Source organism: Rhamphochromis longiceps, linkage group LG16 (genome assembly GCF_057381845.1).
Source record: "Rhamphochromis longiceps isolate RC_006_pf linkage group LG16, R_longiceps_female_GT1.1, whole genome shotgun sequence".
Lineage (NCBI taxonomy): Eukaryota > Metazoa > Chordata > Actinopteri > Cichliformes > Cichlidae > Rhamphochromis > Rhamphochromis longiceps.
In genome coordinates, this window is record NC_140572.1 from 24107759 (window position 1) to 24132976 (window position 25218).

Genomic DNA, 25218 nt, shown 5'->3' on the forward strand with positions numbered 1-25218 from the left:
CGTATTGGTGATAATAGTGTGAGAAGTGTTTAGGCTATATTTATTTTTCTTTCAGTTTTAGCATAATTTCAGGAACTCTGCCTGGATTATAAGCACTCTAATATCTCCTGATATGTTTTTCTCATCAAACACACCTTTTACGGCCACAGTCTTTCCACTGGTGACACACGGCGATTTGCATTGAGGCTCCAGTGGGCAGGCAGCAGCAGCGCTCTGCGGCTGATTCCTGGTTTATAAAACCTTGATTGGACGGAGTAAGTCACGTTGGCCGCGAAGCTGTGAGTCTGATGCTGCACCATTGTTCTCCGAGCAGCCGGAAGGAGTGCCTGTCTAAGCACCGCTGTACACCTCAGTTGTGCCGATACTTCCAGTATCATTCGGGAATCCGGGGCCGGGTTTAACGGTCTCACACTGGTGGGTGATTTCCGCAGAGGCAAAGCCGTGACATGGTGCTGGGGGCAAAACTGTGAAATCCATTGAGAAAAGGGCGTCATTGACTGACTGGATACTGATGATAGTAACGAAATGAATGGTGAGTATTATCAATCACAGGTAACAGGCCTATATTTGAACACTTGCATATTTGATGAAATTACGGACAGACGGATTATATTTGTTGCTCGCGTCTTTTTACTATTTCCTGAGGTAAATTGACGATTTTACGTTTGCCAGCTGTTTGTCAGTGCACTGGATGGTACATTTGTTTAACTACACTGGGCATCACAGCTCAACAGTCACTCTGCTTAGGACATCTGCTACAACTAAATAGCCATTAAAATTTAGGAGCGATTTAATACTTTTTCTTCAAATTAAACTGGTGTCCATTTTATTGCTCAAACGTTTTGCGCACAAAGAGTTCAGCTCAGTGTTTAGATAAAAAAAATAAATACTATGAGCTCCTTTTTGTGCGTCACTTTTGAGTGAGCACATGTGGGTAACACAGGCAGACTGGTATATGGCCAACTGTCCTCTCATGTGGACTGCTAGAGGAAGAGAGTCTAGTCCCCTGCAGAGCCTTGTACAGAACAGGCAGGGGAGGCAGCCAGGCTCTTCCCCTCCTTCCTCCCCAGGGATACCCCCACCTCCCCTCTGCCTCCCAACTATAAAAGGAAAGAGTAGCTCACAAAGAGATTTAGATAAAGCTCTGTCAATCATTCATATGTCAGTGCTGATATGGCAAAGTTTCCCTGGCGAAGCCTGTGTACGGCTGGTGTGATAACAACAAGAAAGGAGAAAAAAATAGTAAATATTGTGATGCACTTTACATCAGATGATACAGCAAACTCCATAAAAACATATTTCTTAAGGGCACATTTTGTACAGTCTCTATAGATTTTCTAGCTGTCCTAAAGACAGATTAGATTTGCTGCAGAGGATCAAATACTATGCACATCTCTCGTCTTTATTCCTTACAGAACAGAAGCGGGTCGTTGCAGTCTGATATTCTAGTTAAAGGTAAGAGAAAATCTTGCTTATGCTATTTGAAACATCATATTGCCAGTTTTCACAACACATTAACATACTGGATCTGTGCCTGTGAAATAGACGGTGCTCAAAGCTCGCACAACTGTTGCTATGCTGCCACAAAAGACCCTCTAATAACAAGATATGATGTGATGTTGATGCAGACAACAGTGTTTAGTGAATACAGACAGCTGCGCTATTCTCTTTGGTTTATACTAGAGAGAGATGCCTCTGATATCACTGTGATGAAAAGGGGACATATTCTTTATAGAATATGCTATTTTTCATGTTTCGTCTTTATTTTTTCTCAATAAATCACCAATCAAAAAGAGCAAACAAAGACCTCACCATGCAGCTCTAATGTATTTGTATGTAATGCAAATCTATTCTTATTTGAACTGTCAGATTTTTTGTTTTACACCAGACTTGAACATGGCAGCATCATTATCCAGCACAGCCTTCTTTATTGTTCATCTGCCAGTATTTTTTTAGTCTTAAGTCCAAGTTTGTAGCCGTGTCCAAGCATGCGGCCATGTACTGTACATGCAACCATTTTTCATATTTGCGGTTGAGATCTGAAAGGTGAGGAGGTGGGCTTTGTGTGAGTGTGTGTGTGCATGTGTGCGAGTGTGTGTTTGGGGAATGGGGCCTCTCTTCTTGTGTCTGTGTATTTTTCTTCCTCAATCCATCTGTTTCAGACGATCAGCATCCAGTCCTCAGAGGAACAGAATTTAATTAGTACATGTGGCACAGAGTGAAAGGACACTGAAACATTAAGTAGATGTATTTACTTGTGGAAAGCTGTATCATTAAGCTGGCTTATTTGAATAACTGATTCAGCCATGCTGGTATTACATACTGTAGCACAGATGGCTAAAGCTCGATAACAGTAAATGTAGTCCATTGAAGATTCGCAGGAAAGGTGTGATGGCTTAGCAGCACTTAGAGGAGTCTCTCAGCAGGAGGCTGGTGTGGGTGAGCTGTCTGCACACAAAGTTCACATGCACGTTTAAATCTATTTTGTGTCCTTTTAACAGCAAGAATTTGTGGCTTTAAATTTGACCTTAAGGTTAGGCGAGATGTTCTGAGTTGGGTTAAGGGTCAAACTCTAAGCTGTTGCATTGAGGATTAACAAGTTTGTGGGTTGTTGGTTTTTTAAAAAGTATTTGTTAAACAAAAATCAAAGAATATGCTGAAATTCGAAATGTATTATTTTGCTTTTCAGTCCTCTCATTCCTGTTCATTCTTCATTAACATCGTAATTTTTGGACTATGTGCAGTTCTTTCTCTCTTTTTTTTTCTATTTTCCAAGGTTTCCGAAATATCTGAAAAATATCTGTTTCACCCTCCCATTCCCATCAGGCTAAACACTAAATTTAAATTTAAAATAACACTCTCAAAATAAATACATTACTTTATACATAAACTACATCTTGATGCAGCTCATTTACCATATACGGACACACTAGACAGCCTTTCCTTAGTTGCCACACAAACAGAAGATATAAAAGGTGTGTGTACATTGCAGGAATTAGAAAATGTAACATTTTTTGGTGTCTTTATTGTATGTTATACACAGTTTACCTTCTGGCAACAAAAACCAATTGGCTTACTCAGTAATTCTGCCTCCCAATGTGTTTTTCATTAATTGCACGTGTTAATTGATGCCTCTCTTCTTCACAAACACAGAATTTAAATCCTAACATCGACAGCTTGTATAGAAAGAATGGAGTCTGAACTAATATCAACCTTTTAGATTACATAGCAGCTTTGTGTCCCTCAGCAGGGTTTGTGGTTCCAATTTAGAAGCTTTTGAAGTGATTTTTTTGTGTGTGTCTTTGGCTCCTTCCTGGCTGCGCTGTGCCGAGTTTTCACGGTTCAGGATTGTGCTCTCTTGAGATGTTGCCATGACACCTATTTGGAATCTTTTGTCTGTCGCCAGCTAATCGAATGTCAAGAAAAAAAAAAGAAGACGCATCTTTCTGGCTTAATGAGTTTTATTTGTTAGTGAAAAGTAAACCATTGCATAAATGCTTTTATATATCCAGTGTGAACGCAGCCATTTCAACAGAATTAAGTGAATTAAGTGAGCCTGTAATTATGTGCTTTAACTTTACATTTCATTTTATTACTACAGGATATATTTCAGTTTTAATTGAAAATAAATGCTGTTTTTTAATGTAAAACGACAATTGAAAAGAGAAAACAATCATTTCCAAATCATTAAGAGGCTACGTTTACATGAAAATGGTGGAAAAATGTAGCAAATGTAGAAATTAAGAAATGGTGATGTTTAAGAAAAAAAGAAAAAAAGAAAAAGTTTTTTAAAGTTGAGACTTTGGCATGTTTGCGTCTGTGTTGCATCATCTCTCTGAACTGAAGAAACCAATTCCTGTACTTTTAAAAGCAAAATGTTTCCCTATTTTTGCTTGATATAGCTTTTCAGCTGCTCGAAAGCTCAGCAGTCCTTTGGAGCAGTTTTCATTTCATAATATTGTGAATGGCTGACAGGTGACAGGCTGGATTAGCACCTTGACACACAATGTGCTTTGGTATTGTCCCGCATACTAAAATAAGCAAGGCCTTACTTGTATAAGACATTTGGATGGCAGCATATGTGCTTGATATAATTCAGCATTACCTGGTGCTATCACATATGTGTACAGTAAAGTGCCCCTCCTATACGCACTAACGCACCATCACATAGCAGCAGTGACTTCTAAACTATGGGATATTGCCAACCTCTCGTGGGGAGAGCGCCTCCATAATTTTTAAATGAATGACTTATATTTATATTTATTTCTTTGCTTGTTGGAGTGTTTTGAGGATGTAGTTACAAGCTTTGTTTACTGATCGTTACATCAGGTATGTATCTGTGTGATTTGTTGGCTCTTTCTCAACTTGTGAGAAATGTGTTGCTGGCTTCAATTTTAAAATGAGCACCCATCCAAATATTTTCTTCTGCTTATACAATTTAGGATTGCAGTAGAACCGAATCCTGTCACAGCGCAAGAGGCAGGGTACACTCTGGACAGGCTGCCAGTCTGTTGTAAGGCTAACACAGAGACCGACAAGCATGCACACCTATGGTCAATTCAGAATCACCAATTAGCCTAACAAGCATGTGTTTGGAGTGGTGTGATTGGCTGAGGAACTCGCACAGGCACAGGGAGAACATGAAGAAATGCCCTAACTGGCATCTTGATTCAAACCCAGGATCTTCTTTTTCTAGGGCATTAGTGCTAACCACTGCACCACCATACTGCATGAGCATGTATTTTACATATAAAACCCAATATGGTGTCTTTGTGCTATTTTTGCTTATAAAGCTGGTTTAAATCATTTGCATATTATCTGTTCCTATAATTGTGAATGGCAGAATCTAGAATATAAATGTTTTTATGTCAAAAGGTGGGAACTACATGTGACTAGCAATACACATTCACTAGTCACTTTGTTAAGTACACTTTGCTAGTACCAGCTGGACCCTCTTCAGAATTCTTTGTGGCGTTCAGCACAGTGCTGGAAAACTTCCTCAGAGATTTTGGTCCATACTGATATGAGAGCATTGCTATAGAGAGCTGCTATAGATTTATTGGTTGCGTGTCCATGACGCAAATCTATGGTTCCATCACATCCAAAAGATGCTCTGCTGGAGGGACTGTGATAAGATGATTTGAGCTTCATGGTGCTTTATCCTGCTGAAAGCAGCTATCATTAGATGGGTACACTGTGGTTATAAAGGGATGGATGGTCAGCAACAGTACTCAGAGAGGCTGTGGCATTTAAACAATGCTCAGTTGGTACTAAGAGGGCCAAAGTATGCCCAAAAAAATATCCCCCACATTACACCACTACCATCTGAATATTGCAGCAGAACTCTTCAGAGACTCATCAGACCAGGCAACATTTTGTCAAGCTTCTGTTGTCCAATTTTGGTCTGAATTGTAGCTTCAGTTCCCTGTTTTTAGCTGATAAGAATGGCAAACGATGTGTCTTCTGCTGCATGATGCAGTGAGTTGCTGCCATGTGATTGGCTGATTAGATATTTGTGTTTAATAACAGTTGAACTGGTGTACATAAGACAGCATCTGTGAATGGATGTCTGTAGTGGAGTTACTCTCAGTAAAGGCTAGGATATATTATTTGAACTATATATTATAAATTAAATGTGTTATATAAGAATTTATAATCCTAACTAACAATACCTTAAAACATAATTTAATTAGGTGTGTATCCTGGATGCTAATTAATACATATTTCTATCAAGAGATATTTTGTGTCATTTTTTTTTCTTTTACTCAAAGTCACCGCATATAGTAATCGCATTCAAAGCTGGCCTACTTAACCGTTTTTCTCAGATAACAGTGAATGTTTTGCATATAAAAAAATATTCAAGATCTCAACATGATACTGGCTATATATAAATGATAAGGCTTGTCTGCAGAATATGAACTCCACATCCCACAGCTTTCCCAGCCTGCGTGAAAGATAAAAGCAGCCCTGTCTCTATGAAATGCTTCGGCAGCTCTGTGTCTGCCAACAAACCGGCTTTTGCGAACTTTCAGGAGGCATGGGAAAATACAGTCATAAATAAAATATAGAGGCATGAATAATTTAGCTCATCATTGTGATTGACGTGAGGGTGAGGGTACCTGATTGTGCCTCCACTGTGTGAGACTTGAATTACAGCAAATCAAAACATCAGTCTGAATGTGGAGCGTCTTCGTCTTCATACTTGTCTGCTGTGCTGTGTTTTGATCATTAACACTAAACAACAACAACAACAACAAAAGGAGTTATCGTGAGATGTTTTCTTAAAGATTCAATTTCAGTTCAGTCCTGTAGTTTTGCTTTATTAAAACACTGTTAATACTGTTTGGTGTGAAGCTCCCATGAAGCTATACCTAGAATATTCCCAACAGTAATTTGCAACAATAATAATTACAGTCATTCGTATGACTGCCAATTATTTCCACCTCTTTGTGACTGAACAGTGGTGCATTTAAATGTGCTACATTAGAGCACCCTTTTCTGTCGACCCATGCGTTTAATCAGGATCCATGCTTCCTGTATTCTTGTACAAGGAGGAAGAACGGATCAATGATTCCCAACATCGGGTTGTACTGTAGCTGCAGAGGCTGCAGCAGGCATCACCAGGCTGTAGCTCCTCCGTGTGCTGAGTGCTGAGCAGTGGGCTACACTCCCTCTCCCCTTACCCTGCCTTTCCCCTCTCTTTCTTCTAACTCCACCCCCCCCCCCCCCCCCTTTTTTTTTCATGTGTGTGAAGCAGATCTGTCTGCAGCCCGAGGCAAGTGCAAGTTAATAAATGTACAGAGCGCATGCGAAGTCTCATTTGCATAAATCTGTAGATGTCGCAACATTTCCTTAAACGAATTCCCTTGTGTTTAATTGGGGATATTTTTTTTCTCCCCACCTCATGTGCATTCTTGTGTACGTCTTTCAAAGATGATTGAGAATGCGAACGACTCTATTTGACAACGGATCAATTATTTGCAAAATTTGTCCACCTGACCTTTATTGCACCGCAATGGAAAAATTATGAGATGTTTGCTTACTGCTCTGCACCTAACCTGTGTCATGGCAGACCAACTGCAAATATAACAAAGCTCAAGCTTGACTGCAGCGTTTGCACATCATTTTTTTTATATGTTAAACAGCTCCATGATCTAAGAGAGTTCCATTATATAAAAAAGACAACTTATAATGACTTGTTTTCTTTTTCTGTTAACATTTAGTTCTTTTTTTTTTTTTTTAATTCTAACCACCCACTGTATTGATTATGTTTGGTGTGTGATCCCCGTGACTGTGTGGTCTCCAAGTACAGAATGGAAATTAGTATGTTTATTACTGAGGGTGTTTATTTAGGACAAATGACACTTCACCCCACACAAAAATATTCTACTGTATTCTCTAATCTAGAAGACGTTTTAAAAAATAGGAATATGTGAGCATTGCGTTTGTGTCACTCGGTGGCAGGGATCCTCCACTGACATCATCTGTAGCTGTATAATCATCCAGGCCACAGCCTCTCCTCAGTGGAGTCCAGCTGAGACCTGGTCTCTCTCTCTTTCTGCCTCTATCTATTTATTCCTCTCTCTTTCTTTGCCAAGCTTTCTTTCTCTGTTTCAAGGTTGCCGTTTATGGTTGAGTGTGACACCAGTGATAGATGACTTCGAACACAACATCAGACTGCCTGCATGGCTGAGGATCTTTTGTGGTTTCGGGATTTTTCTGTGCTTTGTGATCCCCCTCAATTGGTTCTGCTGGAATGCTCCCTCAGTCACCCAGACAGAGTTTGCTGCAATGAAAATAAATGTATCTGATAATCAAGAAAGAAAGATGGAAAGGAAAAAAAAATGAATAAAACGATCTGCCAAGCCATCTGGGCTGTATAAATGTGGACTTCATCACTGCGGAAATTCTAGTAGGCTGTGATGCTACCAGCCATATTGAATATCATGGGCATTTTATGGATGCAGACGGAATAAGAAAGCAAGATTTCCTAGCGTATATGCGGTCTATACTCACCCAACCTTTCCCCTATTAACCCATTTGGCAACCTTTGTATGTGTATGTGTCATTAAGGCAGCTTTTTGTCAAAATTAGCCTTAGCCTATATAACTTTATTATCTGGCCATTTCACAAGAATCACATTTTTGGCTTCTTGACTATTGTCAATCCAATCTGCACTTGTCTTTTTGGTTTCTGCCAACTCCTATTATAAAAAAAGGCCTGTACTGGCTATTGCACTGATTACACTCTGTAATCATTTTGATTCCAGTAAAACTGTAAGTAAGTAGAACAGCCACGGGACATTTCTGTGTATACCACAAAACATAAAAGCTCAAAAATGCTTAAAAAAGCTTTTCAGTGTATGTGCCCACTGAGCAGTCATAGAAATGAACAGTGTACCATTTTGGATCTTGGTTTCAGTTTTTCTTTATTAATCTTTGGTGTGTGTGCTCTTTGCATATAGAGGTAATTATCTCCTTCAACTTACATATGCATGTCACTCAGTGGTTAAGTAGTTAAGTTGCAGAAAAGTCAAGTTGTTAGAAAAGACTGTCAAAATGACAATCACAGTCTAACCTTAATCAACCGGTTGTGGTACACTGTATTGTGCTAATACAAATTGTTCCACGAATCAACTAAGAGAGACTTATTCTGCGCTGAAACTATGGGTTCCACTGCAGATGTGGTGGTGATGTAACATCGATCTGCCTTGTCTGCTGCTGCCTGTTGGAGTCATCCATCATTCAGTATTGTTTCTTTATGAACTATTCTCCATTAAGATGTGCTTTTCCAGTGATTCCATCAGTGCCGATGTGCATATTTCGTGGTGCGTTGATCTTTGCATTCTTTGCAGATGTGAGTGGGGTACCTACCTTATCTGGTGTTTTTTCATTTTGTCTTTTCTTAGCAAATACTTTTCTTTCTACGCTTTTTATTTTATTTATTTATTTTATTTTATTTAGAAAGAGGGGCACTACATATTAATGAACATTTTAACAAATGTAAATATGCCAGATTATAGCCTTGGACTAATTTCCATCTGCAGACCCTCTGGCAGGTTGGTGTTAAACACAAGTTAGTAAAAACATACAGAGACACTATTTACAGGTCATGTGACAAGGACAAAAGCGGTGATCACATTATACTAGAACAAACAATGACAAGAAGAGTGGACACAGAGGACAATATAGATAACAATAACGGAAACACATCAATTATATTGCACAAACCCCAGTATTGCACATGCCCTGACTGTCCTGATATTGCACTGACCCATTACACTAATAGTTGTTTCCCTTTTTGTAATACACTAACTCTTTTTCACGTCCAATATAAAGCATGATTATTAAACATGATCACATGTTTGTGTGTCCCTCAGCCGCCCTTTTAAGTGACTCTTAAAGAGGGGTGACTTGTACTTTCCCTCACTGACAGTGGAAGACTATTCCAGAAGCTCACTCCCTGATATGACAGAGCATTGTGTGAAAAGGTGGTCCGTCTAAATGTCAATTCACAATCACCTCTAACAGTGGCTCGAGTCAGTCGAGACCCGGCAACACTGTTAGACTTTTGTTTAATAAAATCACTTATTGGTGGAGGCGCCAGACCACGTATAGCTTCGTATATTAGACAGGCAATCTTAAATAATTTGAAATTGGTAAAATTTAGAAACTTGTATTTATCTAAAATTTGACAATGGTGATATGAAAAAGTTTTTTTTTTTTTTTTTAATCTAATATTTTCAATGCTCTTTTGTAGCATACTTTGATTGGCCCAATAGCAGCAAAGCTCGTATAAGACCAACTTGTAATACAGTATTCAATATGAGCCGGTATCATAGAGTGCAGGAATGTAATCGCTGTGTCTGTTAATGATGTGTGGTTATGTCTAAAGTTCTGTATATTAACATTTATAGTTTTCACCACTTTTTTAACGTGTTTTAAGGATAATTTTGAGTCTAGTAGCACTCCCAAATACTTAAATTCCTCAACATTAATTAGTTCTTGTGCACCCAAGCAAACTTTTTTCTTTTAGGTTTACTAAAAAACACTGACATGGTCTTTTTAACATTAAGGCACAGGCATGTGTCATTCAGCCATTTTTGTAAATCATGTAATGCCAATGAAAGCTGATGGGCTGCATCATCAGCAGTTTTGGCTTGTGTAAAAATTACCGTATCATCAGCATACATAATCGTGTCCACATTTTTGCACACATTGGGCAAGTCATTTATATAAAGTGAAAATAACAGGGGGCCTAGAATTGAACCCTGAGGGACACCTTGCGTACAGGGTGACTTGCTATTCTTTATTCTTTATTCTTTTTGCAACACATAACAGTGGTAGTGCTTGCTTATGCACCCTCACATCAATTGTCAGTATTAGCTTTGGAGGCAAACTGCTAACTACTTGGATATGAAGCTATACTGAAAATTTGAATCTACTCAACATATTGTTTTTATTGTTGTTTGCCTTTGGAAAAGCAAAATGGAAGCACTGAAGTGCTTGTTGTGAATGACAGTAGATAACATTGTGATCTGCCCTGCTGGTACACCTGAGGGAGATACTTGGTCATTGTTGATCTCGACAGGCTGAAGAATCAACCATCTGGTCTTTATGTATTTGAACATACTGTGAAATAGTTCTGTTGGGTGCCAAGAAGGATAATGACTATGATGAAGGTGATGAATAAGGTGGGTGCAATAATTCATCCTTGGTTCACTCTATTTTCCTCAAATAAACGTTGTGATTCATGGCCACCGTTGCCAATGAATTGTTGATATGTTTTCATGAAGACAGACAGTTCAAAGCCAAATGTTTTAGTAAGATTACTGAAGAATTTATGTAATTGTTAGTTTTAAATGTTGGATGTTAACTGAAAACATGCATATCCAGGTCTTGTCTGCAAGGCCCTGGCAACAGTGATTTGCCTACTCCACTATAGCTGCTAAATTTAAAAAGCAGGACTTTAAGATGTCATGATTTACTTTTAATTCACTACAGTAGAAGCTTTTCATGTTGTCTATAATTACAACAGGGCTGCATTAAGGCAGTTCATTTGTTTTAAACATTTCTTTTATATATATATATATATATATATATATATATATATATATATATATATATATATATATATATATATATATATATATATATATATATATATATATATATATATATATATATATATATATATATATATATTTTTTTTTTTCAGTTTCTTTTATTCTTCAGTTTCCTACATTTAGATAAATGAAAAAGGCTGTTGGAGTCATAGCAAATATAGGTCACCACCACTGGTGCAATGGTGTAACAAATGCCAACTCTGTGGCTTATTTTATGTAATAGAAGAGCATATACAGTATCCATAATGCTCATGGGTAAATCACTAAAGGAATATAGATAAGGCTGTAAATGGCATATTTCATGAAACGTTCTGTAGAAAGTGATAATAAGAACAGCTAAAACTAACAATTGTATGTGTATGCATTATAACAATAGGACATATTTTTATTGTTGCAGCCAAAATATTACTTGTATTTTGTTATGACATGTTATGTTCTGACAAAACAAAAACAAAATTTGGAAATGGGATAGGTTGGTTAGTTTCTTTGTTCCCATTTTCAGAAAGAAGCTGGTAAAGTAGAAAATATAGCTAAACATGCTGCAAAGATAAGACATCCATGGCATCCAGGTTGAAGAAGTCCTGATTTTTATAAGTTGCTGTGTCAGTGTTTTCAGGTTACTTATTCTAGCAATGATAGAAGAGTAATGAGGTGGCTAGTGGTCCCATCATAGCAAGGAATTTCAGGGTTTGAATAGACTGGGTGGCTGAGGCTTTCTGTGTAGAGTGCGCATGGGTTCTCTCCGGGAACTCCTGCTTCCTCCCACAGTCCAGAGACATGACTTTTAGGCTAATTGGTGATTCTGAAGTGGCCGTAGGCGTGAATGATTCTCTGTCTTTCTGTGTTAGCCCTGTGATAGAATGGCAACCTGTAAAGAATGTACTGCGCCGCTCGTCCAGTGACAGCTGGGACAGACTCCAGACCCCCCACAACCGTAAATTGAATAAGCAGAAGAAAATGGATCAATTGATGGAGTAAACCACTGTAATGAAATATGTCAAAGGTTTTGTAAAGCTTTTGTTTAAGAGAGGAATCTTGCTTTATTATTAATAAATAGATATTACACCCACTGGTAGAAGTAGTATACTCTGGTATTGTAAAAGAACTTTAATTTTAAAAAAAAATATATATATACATAAATACCGAAGGTGTAAATGTGATTTATTTAAAATTCATGTTGGATTTGAATAAGATAAAACCTGATGTAGGTATATCACCACTTGCCTCTTTTACAGAAATATATTAATATCGATGTTTTTTAAGTTACAATGGAAAAGATGGTACATTTAGTAGCTTTGCTTTCAAGACTTGCTTTGCAACACAGAATTCGATGCCAGCAGGCATAAATCAGTGTTTCTCATGTGCCCACCTATCAATATAACAATATATGCCAAGTCATTGACATTTATTTTCTCAGAGTCGTCAATCCTCAGTGTAATCACTCTAATACTACTACTAATGCAGCTACTGCTGTTTTCCATAGTGTAGCATGTTATATGGTAAGGGAAAAATCATCAATCAGGTCTTAAAACATCACCAAAACATTATACAATAACAAAACATGTTCCTTATTAAGTAGTATGTGAGTTTATAGTTATAAAAGTCATAAAATACCAATTGTGGTCTTTGAATGTGCATGAAAATAATGTGGCAGAGTATGGAAGAAAGAGGTGAGGAGACAACAGATCTGTAGAGTAGGAGGAGCACAGTGCTGTCAAGCTGAGGTTCAGCGAGGACACAGATGACGATACAAAAAATTGCAGGAGCAGATTAGTTCTGTTTCCTTGAATTCACATCAAAGAAACAGCAGAAACTCACTGACGTGATATTATCAACTAATAAGTTTAATTGAAACCGTATAAACTAACTCAGTATTTAAATAATATCCACTTCATAGCTTAAAAAAGCTGAGGAGTATGAGGATTTCTTTAATATTGTCAATGATGCAAACAATGTTGCTAACTCAATATTTCCACCATTTGTCTGTCCTGTGGTTGTAGATTTTCAGAGTCTATAACATACTATTATTTCCACTGCACTGTATGTGGGGTTTGTGTCCAGAAATAGCTGTTTGTTTTACGATCTCGATACTGTATTATCTGGGAGGGAAAAAAGCCTCTTGTCTTAAAACTATCCCGTAAGAGGAAGTGCAGGACTTTTATGTTGACATACGATCCTTTTGAGTGCGAGAATGATGTTTTGGCTCCTCGACTGCACTAGCCGAGGCCTCACTGACTCTTCAGCAGAACTTCCTGGCATAGGAAGTGTTAGGAGCACGCTCTCTACAGCACTGACAAATCTTGTTTCCTGTGGATCTCACTTGTCAGCCTCTTTCAGGTACACAGCATCTTTATAGCTCCAAGCTACTTGCAGACAGATAACGATCTATTTTTGCTACCTTTATCCAGGATAGTCTTTACAAATCAGCACATTTTGATTGTGTAGCTTAATGCTTTCTTTTCCCATCTTTCTCTGCTGTGTTGTTCTTGGCATTGAACACTTCCTCTTTTCCTTTTTGTTGCCTCACTCTGTTTCTTTTTCATCTCTCCCTCCCTCCACCTCTTCCTCCTTATCCTTCTCCCCCTCACCCTTCCCTTCTCGATATGCTCTCTGCATTCCCCCCCCCCCCCCCCCCCCCCATTCCATTTTCCCACTGGCCAGCATCTTTCACATAGCCCCCCCCACCACACCACCGACCCTTATAAATTTCTCCCATATTTTTTCATTCTCCTTTTTACTCTTTTTACCCCTCATACTTCTCCCACCTCACTCCCTGCTCCCTGCCCCCTCCTCTCTCCAGCTCATGTTGGTAAAAATATCTGCAGACAGCAGGAGCAGAGGCACGCCTGACTCTCTCCCCCTCCCTCCCTCCCCCCTCCTCTCTCTCTCTCTCTCAGACATCCCACCCATGTGATCTCACAGACTGCCTCTGCTCTGCTCCACTCTTCTCCAGTCAGGCTCCTGCCTTTCAGCCGGCTGCAGCTAATGAGCCTTTGTGTGGCCAAAAAAGACAGCAAGAGACAGAGAAAGAGAAGAAGAAGAGAGAGAGAGAGAGGCAGTTAAAATGAGATAGACTGTCATCTTGCAACAATAAAGCATACGGTACCGACAGTGCAGTCAGAACAGGAAAATTACCAGTCTGTCTCACACTCCTGCACCCTTTTTTGTCATGCCCGTGGAGCTCAGGGGTCGTTGCAAGTCAGTGGACTGAAACAAAATGGGACTCTCTTCATTCATCATGTTTCACTTTTTTTGAATAGCCACATTTGTGACTGTGCTGCTGTACTGCTGTGAGAAGAGGTGAACGGAGTCACACTCAGCCAGTGGATACAGGTCAGTTGTTCCTGTGAGGGGGCAGGCCATGCACAGAAGTGAAATGTGGCCACTGTAGGATTGATGTGTCATGACTTGCTCCAGATGCCACAGGCTTATTGGCATCACTTGGGATGAGTGTTTTGAGCTTTGCGTTGTCAAATCGGCTTATTGTTATTGTGGGAACCTTGTGAATGATGATGGGTAAATAATTGTATTCATAATGCAAGTGTGCTACAGTGCTGTGCGCGCAGCTGATTAAGGATAAGAGTTGGGTTCCACAGTTGATGTGTGTGCCGACAGAGGCAAACACAGGGAGGGGCTTTCCAAGCTGGCTTTTTTGCTGCATTATTTTCTCTGGGATTTTCTCTCTTGTACCATAGTGTGTGCTGCCCAGCCATGATTAGTGGTAAGGCAACAGTGAAGACAAAGAAAGAGCTGTTGGAGAGCAGCAACCATCTCTGTTTTTTATTTAGCCACGATGAGAGAGGTTCACCCCATGTTACCCACAGCTCTGTGGTTTATGATGTCATTTGTATGCAGTGTTAAGATTTTAACTTTTCATGCTATCACAGCTGAATACACATGAACTATTATACACTCGTCTGAAGGAGAAACTGTGTATAAATGCATCAGCAGAATTTGCTTAAATATTAACTTCATTCTCTAACGTCAGAGTTTTATTGTACACAGTATGTTAGACTGGAAACATTGCCATATGGGAAAGCACTAGTTGTGAGAGTACATTAGAATCTCCATGGAAACCACTTTTGGTATCAAAGCCTAGTGCAGCCTTATCTATGGGCTAAGCATACGAATAGGTTTCCAACAATAGTGTCTAATTAGGACCCTCAGTAGAAAATGGACTGAAATTGCACAGGTCATTTCTGGTGGAAATTTCCATTCCTGTTGGCTGACAAATTAAGTGGATTGTGAAATAAACCAGTTTCTTTGCTGTTTTTGATTTGAGACCAGCAGATTCTGTTAATGAAAATGTAAAATATCACAGGGCAGGCTCGTGTAATCTAGTCTGTCTTCAGTTAATCTTATTCTTGTAATAAAAGTGAGTATTTTGATCTTGAGTTTCCTGTCAGCCATTCATTCACTTTTCTTTTTTCTTTTTTAAATCTACAAGCTCAGGATACAGGCTCCCATTTCTATTTAAAATAAATAAATATATATTTCTCTTTGGTGAGAAATCTTTTCAGTGAGGTTACCCTGACTGACTCCTCTCCTCTTCACATTCTCCCAGATGGAGGACGCCTCACATTCCTTAGTTGTAGGTAGAGCTGTTGACTCTGGAGGTTCTCCAAATGCTGGTGTTGCCATGTCACTGCACTGAACAAGCACATCCTCCCGGGAACAATGACCCTCTTGCTGGCAGTGCTAGTCCTCTCTGGGTTGCACCTCTTTCACAGGCAGCATGTCTCTCAGGCAGCATTTGCATCTGTAATGATTTGATAGCAGAGCCCAGATGAAACACTGAGGCTGTCTGTGAATGGAACTCCCCCACAAGCTGCTCTGGCAGATAGACGGAGTGGGACTGGGTGAAGATGCACACTGTCTTTACTGATTCCAGGTTCTCAGAGAGAAAGGCAGCAAGGGAAAAGCTGCCAGTCATAGCAATCCTTGCTGTGCTACTGCAGCACTATTTCACTGGCCTTATTTTGAAATGTGACAAGACGTTCCAACTACTGCTGTTAAAGCAGGGAAAACAAGTAATTTACTATGTTAAAATGTCGTTCCTAATCAATGTCATGTAAATACTGATTACCACTAAACAAGTCCTACAATGTTGCAGGTCATTAATTACACACTAAAGAATAATGGCAGGATATTTATCAAAAAAAAGAAGGAAAAAGGAGAAACTGATAGTTATTGCAGTGTCGTAGAGCCAGTTTCTGTAATCATAATTAGTTTTATTTTATTTGACTGATGAGCTTGTTCTTGTTTATTTGTCTAATTGCATCATCACTCAGGGGAGTTAATGGACCCTCTCAGTTAACATTGAAGTGGTCTGCAACACTACAACACAGCATGACATGCTAACCACAAACAGCCAGCTGAACCTACACGCAGATAACAAACTGTGCACAACATTGCTGTCCAATATTACTGTAGAGCTCATGTTTAAAATATGTTTACATAGCAGCGCTGTGGCGGCTTTCTCTGGAAGATTTGTTGCAGTGATCATGTCTATTATTCCATTGTTGCTAATATCTTTGCGGTGCTTTATGATGCATGATTACAGAGCATTTTTCAACATTGTTTCAGCAGTTACAGCTTTTCACAGTATAGATTTTCACTCCAATTCGCGATGGCTCTAACTGCATTCACCTGAGGCCTTTTCTTTATCCTCTGTAGGAAGCCTTCTTTTTTTTCCAAATAAGGGCAGAGCATTTTAAAGAGAGGAACAATTTATGCAGGAAATTGGAACATGCAAAATTGAAGTTGGTTTTTTTTTTTTTTTTTTTATTGTTTTCAGGGGGTTTTTGGAGATAGTGACTGGATGTCCCAGGGTCTAGATTTTGATGGTGGACAATCAGATGAGGTGGAAAAGGAGAGGAAGAGTGATGCACGATTGACGTCTTGAAAGGGAGTGTGACAGATTACAATGACTTTATAGACCAAGGACTAAGTTTTGTTTGAAGAAGGTAGCTTACTGGACCAGAGTACCGATGTTGACATTTTTGAATGAGGTGAATCTGAACGTGTGGGAAAACAGAAGTGATGGAGGAAAACAAGAGCGGCACGATTAGCCCATAGTACAGAGGGGACTGGAAACTAGACATGAAATTGTTCTCATACTTGTACATGAAAATGAACATCTTTGGGTTTGCACTTGTATTAAAATTCCACATCCCATGTAAGTGAAAATTTTAGTGTATTCTTTTAAGAGAAAGACATCATTTTCGACCAGTGCATATATTTTTAATCACTTCTGTGTTTTATAGCAGCAATTAAATTGCAGACACCTTAGATTTTGCATATTGTACATAACTTCAACCTGCGAAGTAAAAACGCTAGACAAGCTGGTCCATTTTCTCTTTTTTTTGAACCTCTCAATCAAAGAGAGTGGAATGAACTTCCTGTAAGGAAGACATAGTATATAATTCGCAGCTTTCGTCTTTCTTTTTCTGCCCCTTTGTGCCAAGTGATCAATTGCCAGGAGAGTGCCTGGGAGCTGAGACAGTGGCAGTGGAGATTTTGTGCATGTTTGAGTAAAAGTGATGGTGGGAGAGTCTGGCTGGTTGCTAATTGAGCGAGTTGAAGATTATGAGATTATTAACTGGATGTTAAATAATGTGTGGCCCCTCTGCTGTCTGTCGGTTTCAGGTGCAGATGCGGCGGGCCATGAGCGGAATACTGAAGAGGAAATTTGAGGAGGTGGAAGCCTCCTCCTCCCCGTGCTCTTCCGTGCGGGAGTCTGATGATGAGGTCTCCTACAGTGAGAGTGGGGATAGCAGCGACAGTGTCAACCCCTCTGCTTCAGGCCCTTTCACCTGTGAGTGCCTGCATCTTTTAAATTTGTGCATTATATTCAGTGACAGTAAGATTAATGTTTTCATTTTGCCTCGTGATAGACAAAGCTAAAGGACTGAAAGGGATTTTTACGCAAAATCTGAGCCAGCCTTATTTTGCAGCCTACAGTTATTGCAGGATGCTGCTCAAAGAAGACAAATGTGCATGTCTGTCGATAGCGGAATGTAATATGAATTTACAGTCATGGCTGTGCATTAGAGAGGAGAGGAGGCAAAGAGTCTGGTGCTGTAATAAAAGGGAAGCATGCACAAGCAGCCTCCCTCATTAGTAACATCATCAGTGTACTGGCCCAGCCAGAGGAAATAGCTGATTTTGTATCAAGCTGCATGAGTGCAACATTACAGGTGCTGCACATGTAAATGCAATATCTATCTAACGTATCTAAAAACAAGATTATTGTTTTAAATAATGATTGCTTATTGCAATCTAGTTTTGTTTGTTTGTTTTTAATGAGAGCAGCCCCGTTGAGAACAGACTCATGCATAGTGGGTTATGCATTATTAATTGTTTGAAATCAGCTGACTGATCAGTTAATTGTTTAGTCTTTAAAATAGATAAAACAATTTCTAGATCCCAGTGTAACTCTTTATTAGTCTTTTCTTAAAATATAAAATCAGCAAAAACAAAACATATTCAGTTCAAAATATATGTAAATAACAAACCCCCCAGCACATTTCTAGACAGAAAGATGAAATCATCAAATGCACTTTAAAATATTTACCTCTTTATGATGAATCCATTGAAACATTTGCAGATTATTTTTCTGTAAGTCAAGTAATGAGTTTCCTCAGCTGTAGTTTAGAGTCCAATATTAATAGGATAGGGGTGAGATACAAGTAGACAAGTGAAATGAAGAAGCCACTAAAGAAATGCAAATATAATTTTGAGCTGAGATTTTATAGGTGACTCAGAGGAGCCCCCTTGTTAAAAGATCTCACAGTATGTCTGGGCTCAAAAACGACTTTGAATAAAAGAAATCAGTCTCAGAGAAACCTATCACAAAAGACACGTCTCCTCTCCAGGTTTCAAAGGATACTGAAGTCACTTCTAATAAAGAACACGGTGCACATGTGAATCTTACGGTTAAAGACATGCGATGGAATGTGAATGAAATAGATTAAACAATACTAGGTCATTAATACTTCGGGGGATATTGAAAACATTCAGATGCTGGCTGAAAAATCTCAGTAATTTGATTCTTAAAAAAGAAAAGAGCCACATTTGGGCAGCATGTTTGTGTTCCTGTGTTTCTGCACAGTTTGCTTACTTGGTTAATTTGGTGTTACTATTATTGTTGGGTCTTCCAATATACAGCGTTTTGATGTGTGTGTTGTTGGGATTATGGTGCTATATAAATAAATAAAAGGTAAGCCAGGTAGAAAGAAAACAATGTGAAATAAGAGTTTTTGATGATGCCTTTTTGCGTGTATGAATGACATACATAGGGACGGGGGCCGTTTCCTCAGTAAGGGAGTTTAGAGACAGAAGTTTTGTACTGCATCTCTTGAGGTTCTTCTTGGCCTCTGTGTCAACCACAGCCGCCGGTAACCGGGGCCTCGAAGGTCAGCTAATAGCAACAAGAGAGCTGCGCACTGGGAGACAGCGCTCTTGTGAAGTAACATGCATGTAGTGATTGAGTAGCTTGGCAGACAGATGAAACACTTAAGTCCTGAGTGGCTTTGCTTTACATCCTTTGCTGTGGTGTTGGGCAGAGAAGAGGAAAAACATCTGTAGTCTGTTTCTTTTAGAGTGTCTACGAAACAGTCAGATCAGAGTCTGGGGCATTTAAAAGAAGACCTGTTAGGACAAATTTCATATATGAAATATATTCATCATATGAAATCTGATTACATAGCTCTTAACATCTTTTAATTGTTTATCTATTGTTTTTATAGGTAATGCTACTTTTCGCTTCTTCTGCTCTTCTCAGCAGTCTTGCTCTCTTAGCTCTACACGTGTAATGAAATGCATTGTCTGCTTTTGCATGGGGTGGAGAGCTGTTGGAACCAGATGGTTTCTATTTGTCCTGTCTGTCTGATAGGGGGGTGAATACTGGGAACACTGCTCCTGTGAACCAGCTCTCTCCATCTCTGGGCCAGGCAGGGGATTATTTATGCTCCAGTGTTGCCCTCTTCTCTGCACCTCCCCCTTGTAGAGCACTCCTTAAAAAGACACACTAAACATGACGAGACATGATGAAAATCTGTGCTAATTCACGACATTATATGTCTATATCCATCTATAGCTATATCTCTCTATATAATAGATAGATGTAGACATATAAAAGAGAGAGGCTATTTTACATGGATGTAAAATAGTTCTACTCTAGCAGAAAAAATGGTAAAAATATATTTGAAAAAATCAGCAGTTATAAGCTCTTGAAGTAGAGCTGTAATCCTTTCCACGTGGCGTAAGTTAATTATCAAAACCATTTTACAACAAAAACAAGAATTGCATGCATACACTGTACTGTGTTCAGACTTCCTGTTTTCCTTTTCAGCTAACTCAATATTAAAGAGGGAGAAGCGCTTGCGGACGAGAAGGGTGCATTTTGAGAATGTGACAGTGTACTACTTCAGCCGACGGCAGGGCTTCACCAGCGTGCCCAGCCAGGGAGGCAGCACACTGGGCATGTCCAGCAGGCACAGCTGGATCAGGCAGTACTCCGTGGGTGAATTTGCCCTAGAGCAGAAGAGGATCCACAGAGACATGCTCAGAGACCACTTGAAGGAGGAGAAACTCAACTCAATCAAACTTAAGGTGAAAGCATTTTTATTCGTTTCTGAACAAAATCCTACCTGTAAATCTTTTTTTTTACTGTGGATTTCATGACCTACATTCAGCAGATGTCATTGTTTGTGATGAATTTTTCCTGAATGATTTATCGTTTCAAATAAACCAGATTGTTGATGCTGATGTTTAGCTTATTATTTGTGCTTGAATATTTTTTCCTTTTTGTTTTTAAAGCTGACTAAGAATGGCACAGTGGAGTCTGAAGAGGCCAACACACTCACAGCAGAGGACATATCTGATGATGACATTGATCTGGACAACACAGAAGTAGACGAGTACTTCTTCCTGCAGCCTCTTACCACTAAAAAGCGTCGGGCACTGCTGCGCTCCTCTGGGGTAAAGAAGATTGATGTGGAAGAAAAACATGAACTTCGGGCTATTCGCATGTCCAGAGAGGACTGTGGCTGTGATTGCAGGGTTTTCTGTGACCCTGAGACCTGCGCCTGCAGCATTGCAGGGATCAAATGCCAGGTAAATCCTATGACACACATGCTATAGCCTCATGTTCTATTTTCTGACTTGTAAACAGAAAAAAAACATGCGGCCCATTTAAAGAGAATGTGCTTACATGAATAATTTATAGACTACATGAAAGAACTTGCTTACGTGTTATTTTAAAACAAAATCTGTACATTTTTTTTGCTTTTCTGCTTTCAGGTGGATCGTATGTCATTTCCATGTGGCTGCACAAAAGAAGGTTGCAGCAATTCAACTGGAAGAGTGGAGTTCAATCCCATTCGCGTCCGAACGCATTTCTTGCACACTATAATGAAACTCGAACTGGAGAAGAGTCGTGAGCAGCAGCAGCCGTCCCCAACCAACGGGTACCACGGCGAAGCAAGCGACCTGGGAAGTGGAAACCCTTTTGCTCAATCACAGCACAGGCTGGAGTACTCTCTGTCAGATGCAGTTCCACAGGCGGCCAGCATGCACCTTCAAGCTGCAGACGACATGGAGGAGACACTAGATGATGAAGACGAGGAAGAAGAGGACGAGGAGGAGGAGGAAGAGGAAAACGACGAAGATGAGGACGATGAGGAGGACAGTAGCAGCGTTTGCAGCGGGCTGTCTGATTCCAGCACACAAAGCTTGGCTAACAGCGACTCTGAGGACGAGGAGGGGGACGACGATGATGAAGAGAAGTCTGAGAATTTTGAAGACGACATGACGACACCGTCGGTTTCTCATACCGAAGTTGTGCCCTTATCCTCTGTGCTGTGTTACAGTGATGGCTCTGTGGGACATGACAACCACATTAATGGGAACACTTATTTAATGAACTCCTCTCCGGCTGAGTACTATCAGCTGGGGGGCACGAGCGCCATCTCCAACGGCCAAACCAGCCAGCCTAGTGAACCTTATGGGGAAAACTTGGCATTCCAAGATCCAGTTAGTACGACCAACGGGAACGTGGCCCAGAGACCTTTCAGCGTCACTGCTGAGCAGTACACAGACTACTCTAATCATGCTGAAGAACAATACGCAGTCAATCACCATTTTACTCTGAGCGGTGGTGCCCCTACCACCCCGCTGACCTGTTATACACCTGACCCGAAGAATAAAGTTTTGTCCAAAGCGGCGTTTGAGGACCAGGCAGAAAACGAGAACCAGGCTCCATTTCAAAACTACCTGAACAATAACAATCAGAGTTCCTACAGCAGTCACAACTCATGTATGACAACTGAGCAGCCACCACAAGAGTCAAGTCTCAACGGACATTCTGACCTGACCTTACTAGCAAACAACACTAAGAACCTGCCTTTACCAGACCACTGCCCTGAGGTCACAGCCATTTAGTGTGCCTCGCCTTTTTAAGTATTCTTTAAGTAGTATTGCGTCTTCAAGAGGAACATGATCATGGCCTTTTTGGATTATCTGACCTTAAATTTCAAAGCAATTCACTGCGCCGTAATGCATTTTCAGCTGTAACTATAAAGCCACAAGTTCATTATGTAAAAGGCTTTGAGGTGCTTTTCGCTGTCTCCAGTACATCGTGTGCTTAACTGCAAAATCGAACGTATCAAAAAAAACATCAAAGCATAATTTATGTCACGCTGTGCAATGTATCCTGTAATTTCAGATGTAAAGTTCTAGTTTTAAGCAGATATTGTACTGTAGATGGAACTTTTCTATGTCTGCTATATGTGTCAAATGTGCAAAAAAAAAAGGCTTATTGTCAATTTATTTATTGTTTTTGAAGTATGTGTATACTTATTGTAAATGTTTTGATAACAATACGCATGCCGTTTTCGGAATCTCAGTGATGTTTGGGAAAAAATGCCATTGTTTTATATTTAAAAAAAAGTGTTGTATACATAATGTACATTTTTCTTCTTGTTTTCGTCACAATTATATGCTTTTCTATGGTTTTGGAAAGCATGAAAAAGCCTGAAAACTTATTTGTATGTTTGGAATATGATATCAATGGAAATGTCAAAATCAATTCACAGCCTTGTTGGGGCTGTGTTGGGGTCCAGTGGCATGCAGTTGGTTTGAAATGACTTCAGTTTTCTCCCCGCTGTTTACTCTTAGAATAACACAATTAGCATGTGTCACTATAAAAGAAGATTTTTAATGTGAAGACTTTTTTTTTTTTTTTTTTAAATACAGGGATATTAATGAAGTCACACTTTGACATATGTCCAAAAACTATGAAATATTTATCAGTAAAATAGAATTAATTTGAACAGTAACTGGTCTAGTGGACAAAATATGTCCTCTAGAAATGTGCCAGTAATGCTTATGGGATTTCAACATTATACTGTCTAACAACTTAGATGTTTATTTACGTAAATCCCATAAAGATTTTAATTTTTGTTTTGTATGACTAATGGTTTAAACAGATTTTCTCTTCTACAGAAAATCCTTAGTAAAATCAGCCGATGGGGCATTTCATCACTTTAACAGTGCTTTATATTTGTATTTTAAGCATTGTTTGTTTGGTTAACAATATACAGTTATTAAAACTATAAGGGGTAAACATGTTCAAGGTTGACAATCAAAACTTATTTTCAAATAGTACACAGTAGGGCTCCTGGGGTCCTGTAAGCCATCAAAAATGACAACCAGATACGGAAAGAATATTTACCAGAAATGTATAAATAACCTTTAAAATCACAGACAAGATGGAAATTGAAGTGACTGCTCAACAAGTGGAGGACTGCAATACTTCAGTAAACAGCGCTGCTGTAATGCTGGTGTTACCTTGAGCTCCCTGCTCCTGCATGAATACTGATATTTGTCCCACTTCCAAGCTGCAAATATCCGCAACATCACTATAATCAGAAGACTCGGCGCAAGAGTTTGGCTGGTTTTGTGCGACACTCGAGTAGCTGGGACCTGTCACGCCACGTGCCACGAAGGAAGTATACGGACTGCTTTCAGGCAATCGGTGGCATCGGCAAAGCCAATAGTTCTGATTAACTGTGCCAAAGCATACAGTGTGAGAAGGCTAATATGATGACATCCATGTGGGAATCCTGTGTTTGGTTTTATGTTCCAGTATTTATTACGAATGATATAATGAAATGTGTATTTATTGTGGTTTATTAAAAGTCTGTATTGAGTAAATTGCTTCTCTATCTTAAAAAAAGTCTTCTGTTTCATGCTGGTTGTGAGTTGTAAAACATCATGTGCCTGATTTATTTAATTCGATTTCGTATTCTGTGAAATGCATATGTTTTGCACAAAATGGTAATTTTTTCGTTCTCATTGTGTTTGGTTTCAAACTGTAGATAGACAACTTCACTTGACATGATCTTGAAATAAATATTAAAATTTCTTTTGTATCTAAATCACTTGATATATTTTCATATTCAAGCACACAAAGTGAGGAGGTTACTGAAACAGAGGCAAAGTTGGATTTCTAGTTTCAAAGCGCCCTCTGCAGGCTAAATGAAAAACTGAAATGCAATAGCTCTAAGCGGGACCCAACTGAATTTATTGAGTTCAAAATATAATCATTAGACCAAGGCACTCTAACACAGAACATTTGTATCCATTCTTCCGCCACTAAAACAAATTTACATTAATCCACAGCCATCTAAACACTAGTGCCTGCACCAGAAATTCATTTGAGAACCCCTGCTGTAAAAATGGACTCCCTTGGGCACAATATTTTCCATTCACAGTTTCCTTAAAAAAAATAAAAATTAAAAAAAAATAAAATAAATAAAAACTAAAAAGACCCCACCAAAGCACAAACTTAAATAATACAGGAAAACTGTGCTGCAGTTAAAAATAATATATCTCAGAAGACAGTATTCATTACTGCATACATGATGCTAAAAAACAAAAACCTATGCATTAACTGATTGAAATACATGTTTAAGACCCAACTTACTTTCCCTCAAAAAATAAAAAAAAAATATGGAAGACTAAAAAAAAACAAAAACAATAATAACAATAATAACAATAATAATAATAGAGATACTTTCAGAATCAAC

The 25218-nt window shown here is 39.1% G+C and overlaps 1 protein-coding gene across 3 annotated transcripts; it reads left to right on the forward strand.

Annotated features, from left to right (window-relative positions):
- The first annotated feature begins 281 nt into the window (after positions 1-281).
- csrnp3 (cysteine-serine-rich nuclear protein 3) lies at positions 282-25181 on the forward strand. Of its 3 annotated transcripts, XM_085384230.1 has the most exons (6): positions 282-532; positions 1416-1455; positions 17774-17942; positions 20481-20740; positions 20948-21244; positions 21431-25181. In XM_085384230.1, the coding sequence occupies exons 3-6, from the start codon at positions 17780-17782 to the stop codon at positions 22568-22570; spliced, it is 1860 nt and encodes a 619-aa protein (XP_085240356.1). In that variant the 5' UTR covers positions 282-532; positions 1416-1455; positions 17774-17779; the 3' UTR covers positions 22571-25181. The 3 variants fall into 3 exon arrangements, with proteins under 3 accessions (XP_085240356.1, XP_085240357.1, XP_085240358.1); XM_085384231.1 differs by lacking the exons at positions 282-532; positions 1416-1455 and adding an exon at positions 14094-14458; XM_085384232.1 differs by lacking the exons at positions 282-532; positions 1416-1455 and adding an exon at positions 14475-15837.
- The last annotated feature ends 37 nt before the right edge of the window (positions 25182-25218 follow it).